Raw genomic sequence first — 18,714 nt, 5'->3', positions numbered from 1 at the left:
GACAGTTATTTCTAGAAATTTCTGAAGCAGATTATTAAATAGATGTTTTGTGAACATTCTCAGAGAGGGAAATGGCAAGCCCCAGAAATTAGTATGTGTTCAGTGGGAATGCACCCTGCCTGATTAGCATGGTTTCTTTCCTTCTTTAGCAGAATTATTAAACCATTAAATTAAAGGAATGCATTGGTTATTAAATTGTAGGTGGATTTCAACCAGCTTTTGCCATATTCTCATAACATCCATGTAGACAAAATGGACATACGTGGCCTGGACGACAGTACTTTAAAAAAAAAAGATTTTATTATTTAGAGAGAGAGCATTTGTGTGAGTGGAAGGAGGGGCTGAGGGAGATAGAGAAGTCCAAGCAGACTCCACGCTCATGGGGCTAGCTCTCACAACACTGAGATCATTACCCTGAGATCATGACCTGCTCAGAAATCAAGAGTCCAACGTTTAAACCGAGTGAGCCACCCAGGTGCCCCAGTGGACTATATATCGTACTTTTAAGTGATCCATGGTTAGTTGAGTTTCTTTAGCCCAAGAGTATTCAACAAATTTATGTCATCCTGGAGGGAAATTTCTAGTGATAGAGCACTTTTCTTGTTCTTACCCTGGTTAATTTTTTCATCATTAAATTTGCAAGTAACTCTAACATTAGAGGTATGATTGATACTCTGGATGACAAAAATCAAGATTCAAAAGGTTAGACTAATAGATCAAAACCAATAAGATGGAGTTAATAGAAATATTGTAATTAAAATTTAGTTTTTTTTTTTTAAATTGCACAAGTACCGAAGGGCAAGACCAGGCCTAACAGAAGAGCATGTGATTTTTTGTTAAAGTACATATGTGGAACTAGGGTCCTAGTTGACTGCAAAAATCAGTATGAGTCAGTGCTTTGAAGTGTGTGCCCAAAAAGCCAACACAGTCTTTGACTATATTAATAGAAGTATAGTGTATGGATGAAGGAAGGCACTAATCCTCTACATTCTTTCATTTGCTGGTCAGGGCACATCTGGAGGTTGTGTTTAGTTCTGGGTACTCCATTTTAAGAGAGAATAAAAGGCAGCACACACCCAGGGGATGGAGCCAGGATGCGGAATGGTTCATTTCTCTCCTTCATTCGTCAGGACTTTGAGTGTATTTTGTGTGCTCAACTTTGAGGTTGCCAGAATTGAGGATGTGTAGCTTATAAAAGAGATTTAGGGGAAAAATAACAGTTGAATTTAAAAATACAAAATGTTTATTCAGGAACTCTGCCCATTTTTAATTGGATTATTTAGGGTTTTTTGGTGTTGGGTTGCGTGAATTCTTTATGTATTTTGGATATTAACCCCTTATTGGATATATTATTTGCAAATACCTTCTCTTGTTCAATAGGTAGCCTTGTCGTTTTATTGATGGTTTCCTTCTCTGTGCAAAAGCTTTTGTTTTGGTGTGTTACTAATAGTTTAATTTGCTTTCATTTCCCTTGCTTGAGGAGACATATTTAGAAAAATGTTTCTATGGCCAATGTCAAAGAAATGACTGCCTGTGTTTTCTTCTAGGGTTTTATAGTTTCAGGTCTCACATTTAGGTCTTTGGTCCATTTTGAAAGAGATTTGACCTAGTAACTTTAGTACTTCCTGTTAACTCCAGAGGGTAGAAGTAAGAACAATGACTAAACATTACAAGGCTGATTTTGGTTGCCAGTATTTAAAGAGCATCTCTACTAAATTGCAGCTATCCTTTTCAGGAATTAAGCAACTTCCCCAGAGTCACATTCCTAATTGGTGGCAGAGCTAAGATAAAAGCCCAACTTTCTGGATTCATGGACCAGAACCCTTGGCTCTGCCATGATGTTACTCAGGAGATTTCGACTCTGGGAGGAAGTGAGGTAGGGATCACCTGTTTCCTTCCAGCTATGAAGTTGTATGTTCCCATAAGCCTTTTGCTATGCAGTGCTCCTTTTTGGCTCTCTGTTTTCATGTGTCAGTTGGTGAGATTATTGGAATATATAACCTCTAAGGTCGAACACATGATTTCTTTAACTTCCTTCCTCGATTCAGAATGCTTCAATTCTTAATGCATATTAGTTTTGTAGCTGTAATGTGTATGTTACTAATTAAAAACAAAAACGGTGGCTAGATATAGAAGTATGGAACTCAGATTCTTAAAGCATGGTGTTTAGGCAGTATGTAGTCTTCCCTTGAAGCACATGTTTTAAAGATGTGGATCCATGATTTAAAACATGAAAGCAAAAATCAAAGAAGAAATTGTGTAGACTCTATGAGCCGTTTTAGATTTCACAGTAGTTATTGGGAAAAAGAAACAGGGGGTTCTTGCCCTTGAAGTTCATTTCCTCCCCATTCTTCTCCCCACACAGGGCAGGAAAGGATGGTGACCTAGATACATAGTCAGAGGGCAACAATGCTGAACTTTCTCAGACACAGCTGAGTAACCTGGGCCTGGCCAGTTCTAGGACTGAGAAGGCTAGAGCCGAGAGCTGACAAGGAGGAACTGTCTGTAAACATGAGAAGGGGCCATGGCAGGAAGGCAGAGGCCTGGGAAAGGAATCAGAGGGACAAGAAGTGTTACTTTTATCAGGTGTGAAATAGGCAAAAACAGCTTGTTTAATGGGAAATGCCCTGGATCCACATCATCACCCTCAAGATCTCCTTTCTCTCCACCCTATGCGTTGGGGCTACCGATTTAATGAGCAAATACTCGTAGGACTGTGCTAAGACTATGGGTACAGAACACAATGTTCATGGTTTGTGCCATTGTAAACATTTTACAGGGTACTTGGGGGTGGGTGGAGGTGGGGAGTGTTCCCAGGAGGCTAAAAATGTAGCTTGGGCTTTTTCCCCCTTTCTTGGAACTCCTCTAATTCCTTATACTATCTCACTGTTTTTCTAGCTATTTTTAAACTTCAGCCCACAGTAAGAAATACATTTACATCATGACCCACTGTGACCACACAGTACATGCACACACACACAAATACACATCCGATAGATCCATATAGACATCCATGTATGAAACAAAAGGGTCCCAAAACATGAGATACACATTCATGTTTTCTCATCTAATGCTGCTCAGCCCACAATTTGAGAAATAGTGTGCTACAGCCACGAGTATTGAAATGACTGGAAATGGCCCGCCACATGGCATCCAATACCCTAGGTCTAAGGCAGTGATTCCCAACTGGGGATGATTTTGCCTCTCTAAGGACACACAGCAACGTCTGGAAACGTTTTTGATTGTCACAAAAGAGGTACCTGGGAGGGCTGGAATGCTGCTAAACACTTTACAGTGCGAAGGACAGCCCCCCACAACAAGGTATTAGCAGTCCGAAATGTCAGTAGTGCCAAGGTTGGAAAACCCTACTCTAAGGGTAATAAAATGAGTTGACACTTCTAATCTACTGTAAACCCGTTCAGAATGGTAGGAGCTGTAACCTGATCTTCTTTTACTCTCTCTTTTTCTTTGAACTGTATTTGGTACATTAAAGTGAGGTGGAAGTGTAATAGCCCTTGGGTTGCCTACAGATGTAGCCGGGTGGATAAAAAGGGTATGAGGAATAAGTCTGTTGTTTTCTTTCATCTGGACTGCACCAGGCATTTTTGTTAGAAGATTGTTACTGCTGTTAGGAATATTTTCTTTTTATTTTTTTATTTTATTTATTTATTTGAGAGACAGTGAGAGAGAGAGAAAGCACATGAAAGGGGGGAGGGTCAGAGGGAGAAGCAGACTCTCCGCTGAGCAGGGAGCCCGATGCGGGACTCGATCCCGGGACTCCAGGATCATGACCTGAGCCGAAGGCAGTCGCTTAACCAACTGAGCCACCCAGGCACCCAGGAATATTTTCTGTGTTAGGACTTTGCTGTCCTCCCCGCGTCCTCCCCATTAGACCAACGAATTCAGGGCCCCTCCTCACTTAGCCATAGCAGCTCTTAGCAAAGAAGTGAAGGGACAGTGGCTAATTAGATTAGACATGGTCCCTATAAAGCTTTCTCCCCCTACTGTGAAATTTGGTTCTGTTCTTTTGATGGGGAATGACCTTCTGCTAACCTTGAGGTGCCATCTTAAGCCCTAGCATTAAACTGTCTCCTTTTTAGCCACTGCTTCATTCCTCTATCTTAGCTATTTCAGACGAGGTTCTTGTGAACACGGACTAGACGTGCACTCCCAGTGTAGCGGAAAGCCCTGATCTCCACGTCCTCCCTCCTTCCATGCCTGGCATCAAGAGAAGCTCTTGGATATCTCAGTGTCAATCTGTTGTTGCTTTTTTCTCATTTGATTGGCTATTTCTGGGCCCACTGGTAAGGCTTCCATGTGCCCTGAATCTTCAGAGACAGCCTAACAGAACAGACCTGGTTTGGCTTTTTTCCTTCTTCTTCTAATGGGGAAAAAAGGTAGGATGGTAGAAGGAGATAGCTCTGAATCAACTATCAGAACTGGAATAGTAGTAGAAAATAAGACCAATGCTATTTGTGGCTATTCTCTACCATATTTATTTTAGCGTATTTACCTCATGAGTCTTGAATTACATAAACAATAACATTTGTATTTGGTAAATGAATTCTTATAAATAAACCAAGGGATATGTGTGTGTTTGTGTCCACCTTGAAACTTTAGATTTCTGTGAGCATATAATAGTAAGCAGTACCAGCAGATTCCAGAAACGGATAGTGGCAAAGCGCCTGTGGTACGTTGGACTTCAGACACATGCATTCCATTCCTTTGCTTCAAGAGAGCTATAGGGACACAGATTTCTTTTTAACTTTTCCACTTGTAGGTTAAGAATAGAAAGGCAACATGTGGAATAAAGAGATGAAGGGAACTAATAAGAAGCTAAGGCATCAGTCTCTTTTTTAATTTTCCAGTGTTAATCTCTTCGCCTTCTCTACTCCAACCCAATTTCAGTGAACTGAGCAGGATGAAGGGAGTTAGTAAAGCTAGATGAAGCACTGTGGTGGGATGTGTGGAGCTCCACTCTGGAGAAGGAAGATAGAAGAAGAGGAAGGGAAAATGGGGATGGAAGGGGGAGAAGAGCTCATTGGATGAAGAAATCCCTGCCCTCTTCCTTGTCATCAGTTGTTGGTTCTATGCTAGGTGTTAGGCAAGGCAAATAATATGGGAGCCCCGAATCTGGCCATTTACAACTTAAAAAAGGCATTTTGTGGAATAACAAAACATGTCTTGGAAATTGTTCTAAAGCTCACAGATTCTTTCTACTTTGTCTGAGGGGCAGGGCAGTTTGAGTGGTGGAAGTAGTTGGCCCTGGTCGTTTTCTTGGTTTGGGCTGTATCATTTTTTCCTTCTGCTTTGGGATGCTCATCATTTGTGACGAGATAGCATACCTCAGAAGTTCTGTGAGCAAGAACTGCTGCCCTGCCTCTTTTCCACAGGCTGCCTGGGGATAGGAAATGAAACCTGCTTCACCCCAGATGTCCAGGGAAAGCCTCTGTGTTCGTGGAGGAGGAAGGGTGGGAGGAACCTGGGCAAGAGGAGAATCCTGAAGAGGGTGAATGTTTAAATCTGCATGGTACCAGCGTGTGTGATTGGCGTCTTTCACCTTTGGGGTATAGAGAAGAGTAAGGGTAACAGAAACCACAGCACCTCGTGGGTAGGAGCCACTTTCTACATTATGTGCCTCTTTTTAGACATGCAGTTTGTTTCATTTCCGCCAGTTTACACAAGTCTTATATTTTCTTATGTTTCTTATGTTCCTTACATTTCTGGGACGTACTCTTCTAGGGCCTTCTGTTGATCAGTTCTGTGCCTCAGGATTTATAGTGCTTGACAGTTTCTTGATCAGCAGCTGACATTTACTTGGAGACTTGAGTTCTCTCTGTCAGTTCTGCTTAACGCCCACAACTTGACTTGACTCAGAGTCACCCTCATCATCAAAGGGCTTATTTTTACTTTCTCTACTTTGGTTCTTCTTCCCAACATTCCCATTTTAGAGTTTAATAAGCTGTTGTCCTGTAGATTTGTATACATTTATACATTCATATTTTGCCACATGCTAAAATTTGTTTTGCACCCAGCTGGTGTGCTTGAGTCACCGAGTCATGATGGAAGGCAACAAAGAGGACATCCTTGGCGCGATGCAGCACGGGGGCCTATTCCTATCCCGTGAATTAACAGTAGTTCACAGTGGTCAGTCTCCTCCTAAGACATGCCCAGAAGATGACTGAGGTACCCAGATTTTCTGGTGACTGTTCTGCTCTGAGAAGGATTGAGTGGATGCTGAGGTGCCTCTGAAGAGTGGGGTCACAGGCGTCAGTGGTCCCAGAGGACAAGAATCAGGGCACACTGGCTTATGTAGAAATGCGAATGAGAAACTGAGCTAGAACTGATTCCAGCTGAAGGTCTCGGGTGTAAGATTCTCCTGACTTTTCAGAGGAGTTCAAGATTTTGGCTTTCAGGTGTTCACCCCCTCCCTCCAGTCACTCAGATGAGACCCTGGTACACATCATTCACCTTAGCAGAAGTCACACAAGCATTTGTGGCTCGAGATGAAGAACGAGAGTTGGGTCACTTGATCCCCTGCAGAGAATCTGATGAGGGCATCACATCCACCTCCCTTTGCTGACCCTCTTCTATAAACAGGAACAGAAATTCTTGCTACTGGATCCCTTTCATCAGGCGTCTTAGGCTCGCTGAATGAAAAGCCCTATAAAAAGGAGATGCAGCCCTAATAATAACAAATACGATCGTGATGGCTATTTTGGGCAAGAGCAGCTTTGTGCCGCTCTTGATCTCCATCGGTGTCTGCCATTCCTGCCCTGCCATTACCTTTCAGACTTCCTATTCTTAGAATCATTTGTGAGCCCTCAGCTTGGGGGATTGCAGCCCCCAAGCTGGAATGCCTAGCTTGAGAGGAATGCAGACTGTCTGGCAGAGTGGAGGTTAAATAAAGTTTGCCTTGGCAGCCCCCTCTGCTCTTGGATGGGCGACAAGTAACTCGGGTATAGGAGCAATGGCATGGGCTGCCATGTGGTGCAGTACCAAACAGAGTAGATGTGGTTGATGGTCCGTTCGTTATAGGCAGAGCCCTGCCAGTCTCAGCCCTGCTATGTACTAAGGAGGCCTGGGCAGCCTTGAACCTCAGCTAGTAACTGTATCGCTCTGAAAACATGCAGGAACAAATAAAGAATGAGGGTGAAAATGCCTTGCATGAACTGCAGATTTGGTATGTTTGCCCCCTCAGAGTTACTGCCTCATTTTTTGAATGTGAGATAAAGGAGGAAATTTTCATTATAATAAGAACAATTGCTAGTCAGTCAACAAACATTTCTTGAGCACCGAGGCACTGTGGAAAACTTTAAAAGTGTAAGACCTAGAATTCTTGTGATGCTTATAATTTAGTTGGAAAAGTAGAGCGGTAAATATATGAGGAAATAATTTATATTCCAAAGTCAAATATGAGTTCCAAACCTGTGCAATAGAACTAAGTGCCAGAGGAGGTCTGAGGGGAGAAAGAGGAGTGCTTCTGGCTGGAATGATCAAGAAGAACTTTGTGGAGGAGGTGCGGCTCAACAGGTCTTGCGAGAATGGCAGACTTCTACTGGAAAGAAGAGGGCCTTGTCAGTGAGAGGACTTTTATGAGCAAAGGACAGATGAAGGGCACTCTCAGAACAGCTCATGGGGACGTGAAGAGCAGCTGGATATGGACAGGGTGGCAAAGCAGAAGGATTTGTGTAAAATCACCAAACCCTTAACTGTGAAGGCTGTGGGTGCACATTGCTGAGAGGACAGTGCTTCCCACCAGCGGATAGTTGGCAAGCTCCAGTCCCACCCAGAGACGGGGGCCCTTCTAGTGCTCTGTTCTGTGAAACCCCTGATACAACATGGAGCTCCTAGTAGACAGTAAATAACAAATTATTATTATTACTCATCTTCAAATTCTCTGGTCCCAAGTTGTTGAATTGGCTTGATGTCACTCGTGAGAGTTGGCACTCCCTTTGCTTTGCCCTGTTTTGATTGCTCACCTGCCTTGCCACAGTCTTGCCTTCAGATGTATCTGACCTTTCTCCTCTCTTCCACCACAGGTGGCTAGAGGTGCAGGTGGCTAATCTAACATGTCCACAGCGCTGGGTGCAGTACCTCCGACTTCTTCAGGAGTCCATCTGGCCTGGTGGTATTTTACCGAAGTGTCCACGGCCTGTGAGGACCCAGGAGCAGAAAGTGGCTGCTGAAAAACAGGCCTTGCAGAGCCTGATGGGAATCTTGCCAGGTAATTGGACAGTGAGATTGGTTATACTGATAATTATTCCTTTCCCATCCTGCTTTGCCACCATTACCCCACACCCCTCAAAAACCTGGGCTCAAAAACCTGTCAACCCACCATTTCTCAGGCTAATAGGTAAATGATCAGAGCTGTGATTCTTTACCCCTTATTCAAGTGATGCTGAGGGAATGGAAAGGATCACTATGACCACACCATAAATAGTAGGTGAGGATCCTGCAGATACTTGGGGTAATAACAGCTCTGCCTACACCACAGAGGCAGGTCTCAGAACTCTTCCCACCAGATGAAGATTTCAGGTTCTCTGCCAACTCATGGTATTTGGACCAGGGAAGAAAATGATATGTCCCACAGAAGTTCAGCCTTGATAAATTGGGGTCATTGAATAAGGTATATCATCCTTAGCAGTAGATAAAAACAAACTCTGAAGAGGATTTTTTTTTTCTTTACTTTCTATACATTTTTAGAAGGTAGGGAAGGCAGTTTGTTACCTGTGGCTGTGCTGTAGTAATGAGGGTACAGTAGTGAACTGTTAGCTCTTAGGACAATGTTATATACTCTTTGTTTTCTATTGTATTTATTTTTTTATTTAAATTCAATTAATTAACATATAGTGTATTATTAGTTTCAAAGGTGGAATTCAGTGAGTCATCAGTTGCATAGAACACCCAGTGCTCATTATATCCCGTGCCCTCCTTAATGCCCATCAGCCAGTTGCCCCATCCCCCCCACCCCCCCACCCCCAGCAACTCTCAGTTTGTTTCCTGTGATTAAGAGTCTCTAATTTCGTCTTTTGTTTTTCCCTCCCTTTCCCTATGCTCCTCTGTTTAGTTTCTTAAATTCTACATGAGTGAGATCATATGATAATTGTTTTTTTCTGATTGATTTATTTCACCTAGCATAATACCCTCTAGTTCCTTGTATACTCTTATCAACCCCTGTTCTCCACCCTAAACTGTTACAACAGATGTACCTGCAGTGACAGGTTACAGAATTATTTCTTTAGGTCCATTCTTACTTAAACACTTAAGAAACATTTTTCGTAGCTGTTCCCTGTTTTGGTTTGGCTATGTGGTTCAGAAGTTTGCCAGAAATACCCAGTTTGGATAAAGATAGCAGATATCACAAGATAATCTCCTTAGAATCTAAGGCTTCAGTGGTAACACTGAAACCACATCCGTTTTCTCCTCTTCAGATATTGTGGTAGAAATCCTTGGGGTGAACAGATGCCGGCTGAGCTGGAGTCTAGTCTTGGAGTCACTACGGCAACCCCTCATCAACAGGTAGGCTGAAAGGCATGTACGCAGCATCTCCACAGCTGGGCCATCTCTGGTCTCAGAGGTGTCCACGGTTTCTAAGTGAGCAGCCCACACTGAGACAAATGGAACTGCAGTCTTTCTCTGCCCTGGGCCCTCACTGCAGAGTGTGATGTCCAGGTGCGCACACACTAAGGAAAACCCACACTGCCTGCTTCTGAGCAGGTTGTCATGCAGCAGTGAGCCAGTGTTGGGCCAGCCACCGTTTGCATGTGGAAGAACTCGATGCAGGCCCCCATGTGAGCTACTGAAAACGTCCTGTCACCCTCCAGGCTTATTCAGTGCGCTTAACAGTTCTTTCAACATCTGCCAGCCCCTGTGAACACCGTATACCACCGTGTATACCTGGCCTGTATACCACAGGCTGGATAATGATTTTCAGCTCAACGTTCAAGGCCTGACAGCAAAGCTGATTTAGTGTTAGAATCAGGAACTGTCTTTGCTTAATAGGAAGGAGACTAGATAATGAGGTTGAGCTCTGATAAAAGGACTGAAAATACTGAGTGAACACCGCTAGAATAATCCAGAAGAGGTAGGTATTTCCCTGGCTGGTACCTTAGGATACAATGCTTCTGAAAAGTATTCAGGACTTCCAGTCCTTTCTCAAACCCTGTCCCAAAGCAGACTGTATCTATTAACTATCACTACCCAAGAGTGCTGGCTTTTACTTCATTGCCTGTAAGGTCACCTGTGGATCTGTGATAATTAATTATGAGAAACAGCCATAGTCAGAAGCTCTGAAAATTCTTAGTAAGTTGATATCACAGGGATTTTTCCCTCCCTCACAGTTCTTCAGGACAGTGCTGATATGCTAAGGTAGCTATTTAAATGTGGAATTTCCTAAAATCTAGTCTCAAGTTCTATTTCCACCTTTATTGGGGTCATAACCTTTAGTCACCAAACTTTTATTTCATGGCAGAGCCTTCATCTGGCTATTGAAATTTAGAGTTCACTAAGGATATCAGTAATGGGCAAGGAGGGGAAGGGAAAATAAATGTCATAAACAGGATCTGGTGTCTGTTGACTAAGCCAGACCCTCCTCTAAGTTGTTTTATCCATTTGTTTCAGGCACTTGATTTACTGCCTTTGGGACATCATCCTGGAATTCTTGGATCTCAGTGCCTCCGTTGAGGAGTCTACCGTAACCGCCTCTGCCTCAGATACCCCAGGCAACCCCAAGAGAATGGGTGTCTCCCCTTAGCCATAGGTTATTCATCCATTCTTTGAAGGCTGGGAAAGGAGAGTTGCTCTGCCACCCCGCGACCAGTCAGGAACCTGTGCCCTCTGCAGCTGGACTGTAGTTCAGAAGACCTGAGGTCCCAGGGGCACAGTTTTCCTCCAGCTCTACTCCACAGAGCAGGTGACCTAACAGATGATGGGGGAAATATGTACCAATCGTATGCATATCCATTTCCATACTTTTTTTGTGGTGTTTGGATTGTTGCTGGTGGATAGATCCTGGAAAAGGAATCTATAAGGTAGAAGAATGAGCCCCTTTTGCCTCTCCTTTGCCCTCCTCCCTAAGATTGTTTGCCAGGACCCTGGTCCTGTGCATATATGTTCCTAATCCACCAACACACAAGCTGCAGATAGACCAAGTGAAAACTGATAGCCAGATTTCTTGGAGGAGCAGACAATTTTCTAGAGCTCTCTGTTCCCACCAGGAAACTGCACATTCCTTCAGGACCACTCTTGAAGCCAGACCCCCCACGTTCTGTCTAGTTTCCCAACAATTCCAGAAGAAGGAAGGAAAACATTTCTCAAGGGACTTTTTGCTGATTATTTTCCAACACATCAGCCCTATGGAGGATGTCACTGAAGGCTACTTCCCTGGGTGGCTACACTTTTTTTGTTCAGAAGACTTCAAAGCAGACTGCCAAAGCTTCTTGGTAGATCCACCCCCACTCTCCACACCCTTTCCTGAAAGAGAGTTGCATCACAGATTTTATTTATTCGCTTTCCTCCTAACCCCTCTCCAAGAGCAGTTGAGTTTTGGTCTTTGTGACCTTCCCTCTGTCTCCGTTCAGCAGAATCACATGGCAGATTGCTTATTCAGCCCAGTGCTTCCAAAGGAAATGGAGACCCTTGCTCCGTGGCTGGGAATGCCTAAAGAGTAGGAAACCCAGGGGGCTGTGGGGCTTCTCTCTTCACAAGTCTCCAGCAGGGGACTTTAAACTGAACAGATAATATTAGCAAGCCTGCAGGGAATTGATTACCCACAAAAAGCTTTTTACTTCCTGTTCTTTAAGGATCTAATTAGTCTTTAAGAACACTGGAAGATGAAGGCAAAGGTGCTATATCAGGCTGTAGTGTCTTAGAAGAATAGAACAATTAGGAGAACTTGTTGGTAGGAAAGGAGGCGGACAATGTGACAAGGGAAGTGCTATACATTAAATGCATGTGAGTAGCTGACAGAAAAGGTTTAAGGAGGTCATGGGAGACCCTTGCCTTGTGCCCCTCATCCCTTTAGCTTTGCACCTGCCTATTAGTGCCCTTCTGTCACTGAATTATGGATCTCCCCATTTGGAGGGGAAACTTGGAGTTAGACTGATTAGAATGGGCATCAGGTTCTCAGACTCTGAAGTAGATGATGTGCACACAAAGTGGTTTATGGGAGAAAGTTGTGCAGTCTTACACTTTTTTTACTCCTCTGGAGGCTTTTACCCATAAAATGTGTTATGCTATGATTGGAAGGCTTTAGGTAGGCTATTACTGCCTAAGGACAAGATGAATGAGATCATGTCTCATGGCACCTTCTAGCCTTAAAATATGATTTTTACAGCAACTTTATGGCTCCAGAGCTTCTCCCACCCCGGACATTCACAGGCCCAAGGAGCTCAGCATTTCTAGCTTTAGTAAGTATTTGCAGGAGTGTGGGACTGCAGGGAGTCCAGCCTCACCTACTGAAGCCGATCCTTCACCTTTTTCAGCTCGGGCCAGGATGCTCTTCAGGGTAGATGGAGTAGCCAGCTCATTTCCACTACCCTTCTCTCCCGATACTTTACCCCCATATGTACTTAGCCACCTACTTTGCTTTGAATCTCTGCTATTAGGGCTCAGATGTCACACAGAGCCAGTACGTAAGCTGACGCACCATAAAATCCCTGTGGCTATAAATTCTGAGCAATTTTTTGACACTTCCAACCCAAAGAAAACTTCCTTATATTTCATGTTGTGTAAGAGATGCCACCTCTGTGGTCTGTGCCCCAAAACATAAGCTGTCCTCAGGCCCTCCTTCTGTCTAGAAGGGAAATCATGGATATCGCCAAGGAAATGTCAAGTTTGGGTAGCAGGCACAGGCAACCATGGAGATCAGCACTTGGGAGAGAGCCACAGGTATTAAGAAAAGATGCCCCCAGCTGAGAAGTGAAAAAAGGCAATGAAGAACCGGGCCTGCGCTAACCCAGAACGTTCATGATTTTTCTTTCCCCTTACCCAGCACATTCATTTCCAGTTGCTACTCTTTTCTTTACTTATAGCACCCACCAGCAGTTGTTAGGTCCTGGGTGGAGTAAAAATATGTGTATATGGTTATATGAGTCAGGATGCTTTGGACTGAAGGAAAACTCGAAGGAAATTTTGTTTTCTTCCATAAAATGAGTACCTGAGTAGGGAAGCCCCAGGGGCAGATGGATTCAGCAACTCTGACCTCATAAAGGGCCCAGATTCTTCCCATCTTTCCCCTCTGCTGTTGTAAACATGCTTGTGTAAACTTGCTTGTCCGGTTCTCAGACTGCCTACCTGGTTGCTGCAGTTCGGAGCATCACATTCATATGTAACAGTATGAAAGAACAGAATCATCTCTTCCATGTTTTCTTTTAAAGAATGGGGAAACCTTTTTCCAGAAACCCTTCAAGAATGCTCTTCTCATGACTCATTGGCCAGAACTGTGCACCCCTAAGCCAATCCACGGCCATTAAAAATGGCATTACCTGGTTGGCTTGCAATAGTATTTACCCCCTCCGCCCCCAGAGAGGAGGTCACGCTCCAGGAAAGTTAGATACCTAAAAAAAAGTCATTAGATGTTAGCAAGGAAGAAGCAGAGGATGGGTGTTAATAGACAATGTCTGTTATATCATCTGTACAACATCAACAGATTCCCCCGTGGTACTCTAAAAATACCTGGAATTGGCTAAGAGAGAACATTTGCTGAGGGCACCACATGAAGCACTTCACCTGGAGTAACTCATTTAACCCATACACAACCCCATAAGGTAGGTTCAATTATCTATCCCCATTTCATAGATGAGGAACACAAGGCACGGAGAGATTGTGAGTTGCCCACAGTCATTTGCAAAGAAATGGCAGAGCCTGGATACAAATCTTGCCAGTCTACCCTCAAGGCTACATGCCTAATAACCATTATACTGGTCTGTGTTTCTTAAAATAAGATCATGTTCTCATTTTTAAGGAGCTCATGATCTAGTACTTTTTTGGTAAAGGGGCAGAGAATAAAAATTCCAGGCTTTGGGGCCATATGGTGGTCTCTGTTGCAACTCAGCTCTTCCATTGTAGCATGAAAGCAGTCATAGACAATACATATAGCAATGACTGTGGCTGTGTTCCAACAAAATTGTGTTTGCAGAAGCAGGCAGCTGACCAGATTTGGCCCATGAGTTGTTTGCAGGCCTCTTTTTAAGGAGTTAGAACAGTGCTTCTCAAACTTCAGTGTACATGTGATTTACCTGGGACCGTGGTCAAGAGTATGCTGCATTTCTGACAAGCTCCCAGATGTATGCCAGTGAGAATACAGATCTTCAAACACATGTTGAGTATCAAGGGGTTAAAACATAGACAACTCTCAAGTGTGATTGATACACTATTAAATGTATAGGAAGGGTACTTCATTGAGAGTAGAGGGCCATGGAAAGCCTGAGGTGATAATATGTGAATTGACTCCTGGAAGATTCATGAGAATTAACCAGTAAAATCATGGGGAGGGTGTCCAGAGGAACAATGAACAATGTGTGCAAAGACAGAGTTGCCACAGAAGGACAAATACTGTATGATTCCACATATCTGAAGTACCTAGCATGGTCAGCCTCACAGAAACAGTAGAAATGTGGTTGTTGGGAATTAGAGAGGGGAATGGGGAGCATGTAATGGGTATCGAGTTTCAATTTTGCCAAATGAAAACAGATTCTGGAGATCTGTTTTATCAACTGTTTAAGTAGACGTGACACTCCAGAGCTGTACACTGAAAATAGTTAAGATGGCAAATTGTAGATTCTGTTTATTGTACTACAATCAAGACATGTAAAATGAATAAAAGCTGTGGAGAGCTACAAGGCACAGCTTGCAGGGAAGGAGAGGCGAGGGCCGGGGGAGGGGCCTGTCTGGGGCGGTGTGCTAAGGAAGCTGGCACTGTTCTCCCTCTCCACCGTGGGGAATTGTTGAGGAATCTTCCTGAAGAGTATTTTTCATCAAAGTTCACAGTTCCTGCTTATGGGAAACATGGGAGTTTGATTGCACATGCAAACAGCCCTTGGATTTGACACCTGTCTCAGTCATTTTCTGATCCCCCCCTTAATTTCTTCAAGTCTGTTCCCATTATTTCTCACATATGAGATGGCTTCAGCGTCTATAGAGTATAATGAGCTGGAAGCAATAACAGCCTGATTGAAACCCTAGCTCTGCCACTTAATCAGCTGTGAGGAAGTGGTCAGGTAACTTAGCTTCGTTGGGACTTAACATTTCTCTCTCAGAAAAAGGGACAAATATATTACAAACATTTTGAGAAGTGAATTGTAAGAACAAGCTTTATAAAGTAGCAAGTGCTATGCTATAAAAATGTCCAATGGCAGCATTCTCCTGCTCTTCTGGGGATGCCTTGCTTCAGGAACCATGCAGCTGAGCTGTCCTCTGGCGAGCCCCGGTTCCCCAGCCCTCTCAGAACCTGCTGTTTGTCTTGGTCTTCCTTTGCACTGGAGCAATATGTGTTCTCCCAGGAGGAGGAAAGGAAAGTTAGCCAACCCTGCTGGATACAGATGGGAATGGGAACCAACCAGGGGAGGAAAGGAAACCATGATGCTTTTGTAGCCCAAGGTCCGACTGGGCAAGCTCTTCCCTAACTTGGCATCTCTGTTTCCTTTCCACTGAGCGTGCCAGAAATCACTGGGCAGTAGCTGCTTGCACTGGCTCTATGGGCAGGAGAATGAAACCACTGCAGGGTGCATTTCCGCTTACAAGCCTCCATCACTCTTCCGTGGCCTAAGGCATGAGAGCGGCTGCTTCGCACAGAATTGTTTCTCAGAAAAGAGCCAGTGAGGGGAGACTACCGAATCTTACTTCCGTATCCTGACTCGCCCGGTATTTCTTACACAAGGACGTCCCTGGCTTATTTTAAAAAGAAAGACAAAACCCCAGAAGAATGTGTCAAGCAAGTGAAAATCATCAGAGCCCGTTGCCTGCTGTGACCCAACAGCAACAGGGTTTGAAGCCGAGGCAGCACTGAAGTGGCGGAGAAAATATGGGCACCATAGCCTCCTGGGCAGATACGCTGTGCTATCTCAGACTTGCTGAGCCTTCTTGCCGCCTCCCTACACCTCTCACCTGTCTCTGGTCCGAAAGTACATTTGAACTCTGCTTTCTTGGAAGTGCAAACAAGCATGTGACAGAATCCCGAGAGCTCCTATCTCTGATGTCTCTTCCACATGACAAAAACTGGTTTCTCTCCACATCTTGACTCTTCAAACCTCACCTGCAAGTGCTTCAGTAGAAGTCACTAGCACCCTGTTGCTGAGATGTGGAAGTTTGGGAGGGAAAAAAAATGAAAGGGGAAAAAATAATAGTATCAAAGTCCAAACTTAGGAAACATTTCTTGAAGTGACATTATCTACTCCTTTCAACTCAAAATAGGCCTCTTTGTCCCCAGAGTTTTGTTTAGGAAATGCAAGCTAATTTTAATATTAGGGTGTTGTAATGATTAAGAAGGTTAAGTCTGTGTCCTATATCTAAATCCATACTTTGGCTTTTTTTCTTCCCCGTCACTGTTGCAGCCTGTTACAAGCAGTGGAGAGCTGGCTATAATTACTTTTAGACACTTGGCGTTAATCAATGAGGGAAAAGGCCAAGTTAGATAAACCGAAAGTCTGTGATTGCAGAGAAAGGCTCTAGTATATCTGCCGAAGCCAAGACTTCGCTATTCTGGGTTGAATTGGATTTAGTGACTTTCAAGCTCAGGTCATCGGCCCTTCGCCTGTGCTCATTAGAGAATCATCCTTAAATTTTTATTTATTTATTTTTTAAGATTTTATTTATTTGAGAATCATCCTGCCCCAGTAGCAATGGAAAGATTAACAAAGGTTTAGCAAAATATCTGCATTTCGTATCTTGCCTTTAGGGAGGATTGACCTTACTAAGAAAAAAAAAAGCCCTTTTGGAGTTCACATTCTTTACCTGTACTAACATGGAATCCAAATTCAAAGAATGGCAAGCCAGTTCCTTTCCAGCTTTGTGTCCTTGTGTCAAAAGTTTGCCTGTAAATGCAGATAATTCAAGAATACTGAGGGCACCTTTCATTAAGCCTTCATGTGTCTCAGGGAGAGTCACGTAGGCTTGGTGGGCAGTAGGACTTTTGCTGGGAGACAGAATGTGTTATGGAGATGGTTTGTCAGGTTGGATGAGATGGTTTCCCAGAAATCTAGGGGCCTGCATCCTGTTCTTTCCTACTTCTTTCCTTTGACCCATGTTCTTCCAGCTGTGCACACATGGGCACCCTCTGTCAGGGCCAGTTCAAGTTTCTCCGTCTCCATGGAGCTTTATCTGACTGTGCCAGCCAAAATTCTCTCTCCTTCCTCTGTATGAGTTTACACTGCCTATCAATGTGATCAAAATCCATGTGCATTTTATGGGGTCCTCAGTAAGAGATGCCAATTCTTCAAGGACAAGGAACATAGAATCCTTTTTATTCCCATTATAATTATATGCCTGTTCCTCAACCTTCCCATAGACACACCTAATGCATAGTAGGTACAAAATAAATGCTGAAGTTCATTTAGTTAAAGGAGATATGCTTATTAGCTTTTAGAAGGTAAAATATGTTAATGAATTCAATGAATTTACTGGGGGCAGAAGATGTGTGAGAGGGACAAGGGGAAAGCACATTTTTGCTTTTCTGACCTTATATCTGTTCAGCAGCAAATATCAAATGAAAGAAGTTGGTTTTTATATTTCCTGTGCCAAAATCCACACCATTTTATAACAGTACTGTTTGCAGTCTAAGTATGTGGGCCATGAGGTGCTAAAACTGTAAGCTTTTTATTTTTTTTTTAAAGATTTTATTTGAGAGAGAGAGAATGAGAGATAGAGAGCACGAGAGGGAAGAGGGTCAGAGGGAGAAGCAGACTCCCTGCTGAGCAGGAAGCCCGATGTGGGACTCGATCCCAGGACTCCAGGATCATGACCTGAGCCGAAGGCAGTCGCTTAACCAACTGAGCCACCCAGGCGCCCAACTGTAAGCTTTTTAAAGAAAATTAGTCCTGATTTGAAGATTTTATTTTTTAAATCCTCCAGTCACAAAAATACACAACATACCCTGTCTACTCTATAGTCCTCACCATTACCTACTGGATCAGAAAACAAAAATCTGTGGGAAATATTCTCAACTCTTTCCTGCCCCAGACACAAATTTGTAAGAAAGCAATTACCATGAAGACTTGCTTGCTATGCAAATTCTTTAAAATTACCTTGGAAATCCTTTGGTCCCAGATTTAAGATTATTTATTTCAGACCTTCTCTAACAGCTTATCTAAGCCATGTCTAAGATTCCACAAGCAAAATTCTTCAAACACAAAGGAATAACCTTAAAGAAAAGAAAGGATAGCAGAAATTCCCCCTCGCTCTTAAAGGTGTTTGCTGTCTTCCCCACATTTCCTACAACTCTTTGCCCAAACACAACAGATCAAAACTAGGCAGCTGCCATAAGAATGAAAACTAATGAACACATCTGGACTTGCTACAGGTCAACATGTTGGCCCCGGGGGGATAAAATCACCTGCTATTGTGGAGCCCCCAGAACGAGCCCCCGGGCCATGATTTGAAAGAGGGCAAGAGCAGGTAAAGGAGCGCAGGAGGAAGTTCAGTCTGAGAATTAAACCAATGATGCATTTCATGAAAAGAAGGAAACTCTAGACAATATAGTGCTTGGGTCATATATTA

General features: G+C 43.5%; 1 protein-coding gene across 2 annotated transcripts in view; it reads left to right on the top strand.

The window, feature by feature from the left end:
• Positions 1-10,978, top strand: part of SNX19 (sorting nexin 19) — a 39,786-nt gene extending 28,808 nt beyond the window's left edge. Inside the window, exons 9-11 of one of the 2 annotated variants that reach the window (XM_027579338.2) lie at positions 8,043-8,227; positions 9,435-9,522; positions 10,624-10,978. In XM_027579338.2, coding sequence (XP_027435139.1) covers positions 8,043-8,227; positions 9,435-9,522; positions 10,624-10,756 — 406 coding nt within the window. In that variant the 3' untranslated portion in view covers positions 10,757-10,978. The remainder of the gene's footprint in view (positions 1-8,042; positions 8,228-9,434; positions 9,523-10,623) is intronic. The other variant, XM_027579341.2, reaches the window with a different exon arrangement.
• Positions 10,979-18,714: the final 7,736 nt, after the last annotated feature.

The sequence above is a fragment of the Zalophus californianus genome, chromosome 11, assembly GCF_009762305.2.
Source record: "Zalophus californianus isolate mZalCal1 chromosome 11, mZalCal1.pri.v2, whole genome shotgun sequence".
NCBI lineage: Eukaryota > Metazoa > Chordata > Mammalia > Carnivora > Otariidae > Zalophus > Zalophus californianus.
This window is presented reverse-complemented; position numbering and strand designations above follow the sequence as displayed.